At 40.1% G+C, this 10,493-nt stretch overlaps 1 protein-coding gene across 1 annotated transcript; it reads left to right on the forward strand.

Moving 5' to 3' along the window:
• Positions 1 to 351: 351 nt before the first annotated feature.
• Positions 352 to 864, forward strand: LOC111899716 (uncharacterized). Its single transcript, XM_023895569.1, has one exon. It carries the CDS (start codon positions 352 to 354, stop codon positions 862 to 864), a length of 513 nt encoding a protein of 170 aa, XP_023751337.1.
• Positions 865 to 10,493: the final 9,629 nt, after the last annotated feature.

The following is a 10,493-nucleotide window of genomic DNA, read 5'->3' on the forward strand; positions in this document are numbered from 1 at the left end:
CACCATAATCAATATACGAAACATTGTTTCTTCATCTCTAAAACTCAGTATGGTATCAGAGTGGGTTTGTAGAGACTAGCTCTCGATCTAAAATCAGAAGCATGGCAGGAGGCGAGAATCAAAACAAAAACAAAGATGGAGAAAGTTCTAGCGGTGGGATCACATACGACTCACCATACTACCTTCATCCATCAGACTACCGTAAACAACTACGCGTGCACGAGGTTCTTAGCGACAGCAACTTTGATGATTGGAGCCAAGAGATGACTAATTTTTTTTTGCCAAAAATATGATTGAGTTCGTTGATGGGACGATCAATACACCCAAGAAAACTTCCAAGGACTACATGACATGGACGCGTTTGATGCTATGATAATGGGTTGGTTGACAATCGCTATGGAGAAGAATATACGAAACAACGTCAAATATGCAGGTACAATATTGGAGATGTGGTCAGATCTGAATGAGCGTTTTAGGAAGGAAAGTGCTCCTAGGGTGTATGAATTAAAACAAAAGATCGTTGCCACTCAACAAGGTGGTGCCTCTATATCAACATACTTTACCCAATTGCGATCCATATGGGATGAAGCTCAATCCATATATCCCTTGCACAGATGTTCTTGTAGCAAGTGTGAATGTGATGTTGGCAAAAGGATCCTTAAACATCAAGAAAATGAACGTCTTTATGAATTTTTGATGGGGTTAGATGTTGAATTCACGGTTATTAGAACCCAAATCTTGGCAACAAAACCAGTTCCTTCACTCGGAACATGGTATCACATGGTAGCTGAGGATGAAAAGAAAAGAGACATCTCGAATGAAAATATAAATGCACAGGAATCAGCTGCATTTAAGGCCTTTTAAAGACATAATGGATCTTTTGGTTTGATCAAAGAAAGGAGTGGAACTAAGGCTGTGAAAGAAGGGATTAAACACTGCACTGAATGCAACACTAAATGCAACAGAGATGTTCATAAGCGTGAGGGTTGCTTCAAGTTGATCGACTAACCGTAGTGGCGGTCTGGAAAGAAAGGAAAAAATACCAAAAGGAAGGCATCGTGTGTCGAGAAAGAAACGAGTCCGATTCTAGTTTTGACAAACGAACACTCCCAAAACTTCTTGAAGCATTTTTCTGGAACAGGTAATAGCAAGGATATAAAACCCGTTGCTAATATGGTACATAAAGAAAACAAAGACGGTGAGTGGACTCTTGATTCAGAATGCACCAAATACATTACTTATCTTTCCAACATTCTTGTTAACTAAGAACACACACACTACGAGACTCATTTTGTTATTCACAATGGGGATTCTATCCCAGTTTAAAGGAAATGGGACTATGTCCTTCCAGGAGGAACAAAAGTGAATGGAGTCCTTTATGTTCAAGATTTCAAATGCAATCTTCTTTCTGTTATTCGGCTAAGTCGCGATCTTCAATATTCCATATATTTTTTTCCTGATTTCTGTATCATGCAGGGTCTACAGAAGATCAACTTGATTTGTGCGGGGAGACGCGAAGGCGGACTGTACCGAATGAAGACGCTTGATGTAACACCCTATTCCGAATCGTTTCCTAAATCAGGGTCGTGACCCGAAAATCGGTTATCATACGGCTTAGGGTCATCGGGACTGAGAGAATTAGATCCCTTTGGGTATGGAAAATGTAGGTTGGATGATCCGGGAGTTCGGGTTGTATTTTAAGCCCAAGGGTATATCGGTAAAGTAACAATTTCGACCTTTTATGGATTTTGGATTTAAATTCATAAAGTTTTAAGGCAAGAGTGAGCTGATAATAGTGTGGAGATTCTCATTACCTTTCTGTGGATATAAAGATCGTCGAAATCGGACTTATAACGAAGGAGTTATGGCTTTCGGAAGGTTAGACGTTTAAGGTCTAAGCCTAATACGATAGGCGTACATAGGAGTACGTTGCGCGTAATAGGCATTATCATCGCGGTTGCCTTATAGAGTACGTTGGGCATAGTGGGAGTAAGTTGGGTGTACTCCAACCAAAAACCCTAATTTAGGGTCTTGGTCCCTATTTAATGACCTAAACTCCACTCCAAACTATCTTATCCTCAGTCTCCATCTTTTTAAACCCTAGATTCGAAGCCCTAACCTTCATTTGAGCATTCTTGAGATTTTTGGTGTGATTTTCGTGTGCCTTGGAGAAGAAGGAGATCCTTTTGGAAGCATTGCTTGGCTTAGAGCTTGTGGATCGAAGCTCTAATCATCTTCATCAACTTCCAAGAGGTATAAAGTTTCTAAATTGATTACTTTATGTGCTATATCTAGTCTAGGGTATCTTTTGGTTTCATTTTGGTCCTTAGAGTCATCCTTCTGAGTATGAGCTACTCCAAGAGCTTAAAATGTTGGATCTTAGCATTTTTGAGGTTATGGGTGCATAAAAATTTCATTTTGTAAGGGTTTTACTCCTTCATGCCAGTAATAGTGGCCTTTTATGAAGATTAAGAAGCTTAGATTATGCTTTCGTCTCCATTTAGCCATGCAAAGTCATAAACTCGAGAACTTTATGACTGATGACACCCCTTAAGTGTCAGATCTATGTTTGGATGTTATAGAATTAACCTAATAAAAGCTTATTATGGATTTTGGGTCTCTGATGAGTACGTTGAGCATACGTAGCAGTATGCTCAACGTAATATGTGGTTCATGCATCGGTAGCTTGTACGTTGTGCTTTAAGGGCAAGTACGCGCATCGTACATTTATGGTACATGGGGCGTACTCCTCAGAAGGTTCATTTTGGGCTTTGGGGCCTTGAGCCTTTTGGGATGTGAACTTTGAGATGTTAGACTAGGTCTGGGAAGGGTAAAATGTTCTTTTACCCTTTAGGAAGATAGATTATTGTATGAGCCTTAGGGCTCTCAAATTGGGTTGGGCCATTAGTAGGCCTAGTTTGGGCTTGGGCCATTATTGGGCCTCATGTCTTTTGACTTTGAGCTTAAGAATGTAATAAGGATTGGTATTGATTGTGTTTAATGTGAGGAGCTGTTGTGCAACAAGTTTAGGCATGGGATTTGCTATCTTTTGAATGACGTGAGTCTCCTCGCTGTATCCGTGGGTCGAAGGCACAAATGTCGACCCTTTAGGATTTGTTATGCTAGTTGTCTTTGTGACTCTTGCATGGTATGTTAGGCGAGGTCCATTTCTATGATGGGATAGGCCCATTTGTATATCGGGCTAGGCACATGGATGAGGAAGGGCTAGGGCCATTGCATGTTATTTAGGGTGCTAGCTGTCTCTGTGACTCTTGTATTTGTATTTCGGGCTAGGCCCATTATGGTGGGTTGGGCCAAATATGCAGGTTGTGCCCAATGTGAGAGTTAAGACCAATGGTATGTATGGTATGTGGTATTTTGGGGGAACTCAGTAAGCTTTGTGCTTAAGGTTTTTATGGTTATGATTTCATGTACTTCCGGTTCGAAAGGGAAGGGCCCAACTTGATTATAGCGCTTTCGCCCATGTTTATGCATTTTGATGATTTTGGGATTGTACTTTGATGATTGTTTTATTATGATACACTTTGACTGTTTTAATAAAAGATAATTGGTGTTTTGGTTGAATTGAAAATTGAAACTTTTACTTTATAATTTTTTGGACGTTACAAGTTGATATCAAAGCCTTGGTTTGAGGGATTCTGGAGCACTCTCAAATGTGACTAAACTCAAACCTAGGAATTGATAATATTTTCAAAGAAAACGATATTCTAAAAAGATTTTTGCAAAGAAGAAAGGGGTGTGATGTGTGCAATCGGTCGAGCTCAAGTAAGTGATTCCTAGAATACCCATACATGTTGATATGTTATATGATATTAACGTTTACATGCTAGGATAAGGCTAGGGATACTTTCAAGAAATGCATGATAGATTGTCCTGATATGTGATTCCTTGTAGCCTAGGAAGCATTGTATCTTATGATTGGGAATATGTATTGGTATCAATAATTTCTAAGTGTACGCTTTAAAAGTTGTATACGGTTAGGATCACATAGCCCTAGAATGATTGATTTGACATTATTTCATGTTCCTCGTTTGGTTGTAGTCCTAGGGTAGAGTCTTTTATTCGACAATCTATTTGAGTATGTATTGTGTATAACTTTCGTGCATAAGGCAACCGTTAGTGAGAGTGGAGGTTCCTAGCATGGATAGTAGTAAGTGAGCTTGGATGTTCTTTGGTTATTCTATCGCTTGGGGTGTTACTACTTGAACTCAGGTTGCTTTGTGCTTTATGGAAATCTTAGTGATATGAGTTAAACATTAAGTGTATACCTCAAGTCACATGTTGCAAAGGTTAAATAATCTCAAAGTGATGGGTTTGACTCTATTGTGCAGCTCTCATTTGAGTCTAACCAATGTAGGGTTGAGTCTGTTACTCGAAGGATTATCTAAGCTCTATGGCATGTGATTATATTCATGTGGTAATTAACTAGTATTAGTGGGAGTTTTTAGCAGCTGATGACAAGGTGAGGTTGGAAACCTAGGAAAGCATAGGAAGTGCTTCAGTGGGATTATTTGCGCTTTTTAGCAAGTACTTGGATAACCATTTGGAGAAGGTGACCTGGAGTATTCAGAATGATTCTTGGGGAAAGTATGGATAGGTGTGGAAGATAGTATTGGGCTCGTACTACTGAAAGCACATGATCTATACTTGAATCGAGGAGAGTTTTGGATAATCCAGGAGAGTTTTTTAGAATGGTGATGAGCACACATGGAGGACGTTTAGGTTCTGGTTCTGGCTCATGTGTAGGTATTGATCCGATTGATGAGCGGATGCGGGAGTTCATCTCGTCGGAGATTACCCGCTCCTGAGTTCTTTGGGGAGAAGGACACCATTTCTAGTAGGAGATGGTTACCGGATATGGTGAACACCTTTCGGATGAGTTTCTGACCCAAGGGTTTGAAAGTTAGATTTGCTTTCTGTCTTCTGAAAGATAGAATTCGAGATTGGTGGGAGGATGTAGACTTCACTTTGGGAGGCAAAGCCCTAGAGAGGATGACATGGGATGATTTTGTGACCTGGTTTAGGCCCGAGTTTGCACTAGCTATTGAGGTGTAGCAGTTGGTGAGGGAGTTTTAGGACCTTCTCCAGATGACTGAGACTATGACATAGATCACTGCCAAGTTCCGAGAGAGGGCTTTGTTGATTCCGCAGTATACAGCGAACGAGGAGATGAAGAAGGTAATGTATCATGACATGCTGAGGGATGACATTAGGGAGTTTGTGAGTTTTTCAGGGTGTGAGACCGTAAATTATATGATCACCAAATCCCTAGAGAGGGAGATAGATTTGAAGCACCTCAGGAAGAGGAAGTCAAAGCAGACTCAGATCGCAGTGGGCCAGGCGAAGAGGCCCAAGACTCAAGATTCACATTTGGGAGGCCATAAGGGTGGGGAATGTTGTGACAAGTGTGGGAGGACCCATGAGGGAGGATATCGGGAGATAAGGCGAGGAAGTTTTAGTTGTGGTTAAATGGGTCATTATAGTAGGGATTTCCCCTGGATCGATATCGATGTGTTTTCGCTGCAATCAGGTGGGCCACAAGAGGGCCGATTGTACGATGTTGAGGGGTGGAGCAGTGAGTGCACCTACTCCAGTTACTTTGAAGATCAATTATGGTCCTGAGGGTGGGGCTAGCACCCCAACAATGAGCAATGCCAGTCAGGGGAGGTCAGAGTTTCATCAGATGTTATCGTGGGTATGACATATTTTGTATTTTTCATGCCTTATCATCAGTATTCATATATTGTCTCTTGGAATCGTGTGTTGGTATGTATAAGTATTTTCTATAGTTTCTTCTCCATTATTGTCTGGTTTATGTTATCAAGGATCGTTATATGCCATTTTTGTATGTTGAGAGTTATGAGTGGGGCACATCTTGTTGAGCAGGGTGTAGTTTGTTCAAATGTTGCTTTGGGTCATTGGTGGAAAAAATTCATAGATATCACTTGGAAGATCAGCAGACGAATTAACATGATTGGTTCAGCAATGAATTCGGATCTTAGATGTGTTGTGCCTTGGAATAGGGACGAAGATCGTTTATGGAAGGACTTTTGGGTCAAATCGCTACTGTTTATAGGAAAGGAACAGTGGCAAGAGGATGATGACGGCGGTCGCCTGATCTTGTTGAACCATTGGAATTTTAAAGGAAATTCTGAAACTGTATTGGTTGGAGATAGTTAGAATGAAGAGATTCTTCAGTGTGGGTAGCTGGATCGGTGATTCATTCGTTCCGGTCAAGGGCTATAGTTCTTGTCGAGCTATAGTGACATAAAGAATTAGAGTTGTATCATGGGAAGTGCTTAAGATTATTGAACTTGCTGAGATTTCACGAAATATTGCTATGGATTTGGTATGTGTGTATGATCGTTAAGATTTGCAAGTATCGGAGCGTTGGTTACTGTAAGCTCAAGTGGCTGACAGTTTGAATTATAAGGATGTGAGATGGGATGGAAATCCATCAAATTTTGTGGATTGGCAAAACGCGGTTGAATCCAAGTGGGGGAGAATCGTTCAGATTTCAAGGAATTTAGATCAGTTGAAAACCAAGAAAAGTACCCCATCCGTTGGTAGGAAAGACAACTTTAGTGGCAGTCCGGTTAGAGGATGTGTAAGGTTGGGAGTTCAGGAAATTTCCAACATCTAGTTGGCACATTCATTGTGATGCATGGAAAATGAGTAATTAGATCCATGTTGAGGGTCGTGTTAGAGATTCTCTTCATGTTCTTGTTTGATGAACGCTTTGGGGTTCGAAACATCACCCGAACACCTGATGACTATTATTAGTATGGTAGATGAAGGGTAAACCATGGGTTGGATCTGTGGCAATATGGGAGTTTTGTAATACTACGGGGTACCGTAGCATACAAAAGGATGCTGGGCTATGAAGGAAGTGTTATAATTCTATGATGTAGTCACAACATTCACCACATTGAGGTAGGCCATGGTAGGAGTGGTCGTTTGGCTGAAAGGGGATCAACACATGTGTAGGAATGAGCCAGGAAATATTGTCAGATAATCTATCCATTTTATGGGAGGAGAACCATTGGGGTCTGAGGTAAGGTTAGGCCTGTGTAGCACTTGATTGGGTGAGACCCGTCGCCAGGGCCTATTCGTTTGTACAAACTGGTTCAGACTCATGGGCGAGGCACGTATGATTATGATAGTATAGGTGAGACCCAATAGAGATTGGCTGGATCAAGGTATTGGATTACGGTTAAAGTGGGATGACTCTATGACCAGTGACTGGCGTGCATGTGATCCCTAGGCTAGGGTAGCCATTATCAGATTGACTCTCAGTAGGAACTCGTTGCTTGAACCAGGAATGAGGCTGTCAGTCTCAGCGGTGGATTAAGGATTTTGTATCACAATTTTGTCGAAGCTTGCCACGGAATCAGAAAATTTCGGATGAAATACAAGTGAAATCTTTGGATCTCAGGATATGGGTTATGTACGAGGTTGGCATTGGGGTGAGAATCGCAGTGGGAGTCGTTATATATATATATATATATATATATATATATATATATATATATATATATATATATATATATATATATATATATATATATATATATAGTGTTCTAAAAGGCGCGCCATGGCGTGAGGCGCGGTGTCGCCGTTACGAAAAGCTTCATAACGTTCCTGTTAGGCGTGACGCGTGACAAGGCGTGATATGGCGTGCCATGGCGCGTTATGGCATGTTATGGCGCGTGTTTTTCGTTTGAGACACGTTTTTTTTTGCTCTTTTTTATACATTTTCTAATCGAACATACAAGTATTGTGTTTTTTATTAACTTTCTGTTATTAGTTGTTGATATAACACTTCTAAAAACCTGGTATATTTGATATAAATTTATATTTATGCGGTAGTATAATTATAAATTAATACAAAATTGCCGTCTTACATCACGCCTTGAAAAACGCCATGGCTCGCCATAACTCGTTAAGCTTGAGGCTTGGCCTTGCCGCCACGCCATGCCTCACGCCTTTTAGAACCTTGTATATATATATATATATATATATATATATATATATATATATATATATATATATATATATATATATATATATATATATATAGGGCGACCTTTTATCATCAACTAACGGTTAAGGAATCTAAATGCCAACGATATCAGTTGGATGGTTCAGGATCAAAAGGTTGTTTCTCAATGCATATTGTAGTAAAAGGTCCTCGTGATTGTATTTCAAAATGGTTCTACTGACATGGAGGTCAAGCAAGTTATGGGGCTTCGAAATTATAGCGGTAAGATGTGGGTTCGTTAGTTAACGAAACAATGATTTGTTCTTCATTAGTAGGTTTTGGTCAGAGCGTTTTGTTTCTAGGAGGGTGGTAAGGAATGATTTCGAGGACGAAATCTAATTTAAGTGGGGGAAATTTGTAACACCCTCTTCCGTATAATTTCCTAATTCGGGGTTATGACCCAAAGATCGGTTATCATAAAGTTTAGGGCCATTGGAAAAGAGAGAATTATACCCCTTTAGGTGTGGAAGATGTATGTTGGATGGTATGAGTGTTCGGTTTGTGATTTGAGCCTACAAGTATATCGGAAAAGTAATAGTTCGGGCCTTTTATTGATTTTGGATTTATGTTTAGAAAGTTTTAAGTAAAAGTGAGTTGATAATAGTGTGGAGCGTCTCATTACCATCATGTGGATATAAGGATCGTTGAAATCAGACTTAGAACGAAGAAGTTATGGCTTTCAGAAGTTTGGAGGTTTAAGGCCTAAGCCAAGTACTAGGGAAGACAATCGTGGTTACCTTATGGAGTACGTTGGGCATACTGGGAGTATGCTAGGCGTACTCCATCTAGAAGCAAACGACGACTTTCGGAAGTTTGGAGGTTTAATGACCGTAACTAACTCAACTCCAAACCCTCTTATCCTCAGCCTCAATCTCTTTAAACCCTCGATTCGGAACCTTAGCCTTCATTTGAGTATTCTTGAGTTTTTTGGTGTGATTTTGGTGTGCCTTAGAGAAGAAGGAGATCTTGTTGGGAGCATTGCTTGGCTTGGAGCTTGTGGATCCAAGCTCTAATCAACTTCATGAACTTAAAAGAGGTATAAAGTTTCTAAATCAATTACTGTATGTGCTAAATCTACTATAGGGTATGTTTTGGGTTCATTTTGGTCCGTTGAGTCATACTTGTGAGTATGAGCTACTCCAAGAGCTTAGAATGTTGGATTTTAGCATTTCCGAGGTTATGGGTGCATAAAAATGTCATTTTGTAGGGGTTTTACTCGTTAATGCAAGTAATAGTGGCCTTTTATGAATATTAGGAAGCTTAGATTATGGTTTGGTCTCCATTTAGCCATGCAAAGTCATAACTCAAGAACTTTATGATTTAAGACAGCCATTAAGGGTTAGATATATGTTTGGACGTTCTAGACCTAACCCAATAAGAGTTTGTTATGGCTTTTGGGTCTTTGATAAGTATGTCGGGGATATGTAGGAGTACGTTCAGCGTAATGTGTGGTTCATGCATCGTTAGCTTGTTCATTGCGCTTAGAGGGTGAGTACGCGGGGCATACGTTTCTGGTACGCGGGGCGTACTCCCTAGTATGTTCATTTTGGGATTTTTTGGGCCTTGATCCTTTTGGGATGTGGACTTTGAGACGTTGGACAAGTTATTGTAAGGGTAAAATGGTCTTTTACCTTTTAGGAAGATCGATTATTATTTGGGCCTTAGGACTCTCTAATTGGATTGGGCCATTAGTGGGCCTAGTTTGGGCTTGGTTCGTTATTAGGCCTCATGTCTTATGAGTTTGACCTTAAGAATGTAATAAGGATTGGTATTGATTGTGTTCAGTGTGAGGAGTAGTTGTGCAGTAGGTTTAGGCGTGGGATTTGCTATATTCTGATTAAGGTGAGTCTCCTCAGTGTAGGTGTGGTCAAAGGCACCAATGTCGGCCCTTTAGGATCTGTTACACTAGTAGTCTTTGATGGGTTTTGTCCATAAGAACATCCTATGTGCTCATACAAACCCTAATGCTTGGATCTAGGTTTCTCTATTGTACATGCAATTCATCCAAGACTATAAACCCTAGATCTAGCATATGATAATCAAGATAACATATAAATAAGGGTTTAGATCATACCTTGATTGTTATGTAGCAATAACAATCCCAAATCTTTCTTGTATTGACTTTAGAAAGCTTAGAGTCACAAATGTCACTCCTCTAATGGTTCACAAACACCAAGATCAAGAGGATGAAGAAGAGAAGAGAATGAGGCTCTCAAAAACGTGTGGAAACCCTAGACCATTAGTTCACCACGTTTTTGGAGCATAAGGGTTCTATATATAGTGAGGCTATTAGGGTTATCTAATAAGGAAACCCTAATTTGGATGCTTAAGCCCTAAGCAACCCATGGACTCCTTTCCTTAAAGGCCTTGGATGATTTCTAATGGGTTTCCCCATAAAATTCGTCCAACCTTATAATATAAGGCAATCCAT

This window comes from Lactuca sativa, chromosome 4 (assembly GCF_002870075.4).
Source record: "Lactuca sativa cultivar Salinas chromosome 4, Lsat_Salinas_v11, whole genome shotgun sequence".
Classification (NCBI taxonomy): Eukaryota; Viridiplantae; Streptophyta; class Magnoliopsida; order Asterales; family Asteraceae; genus Lactuca; species Lactuca sativa.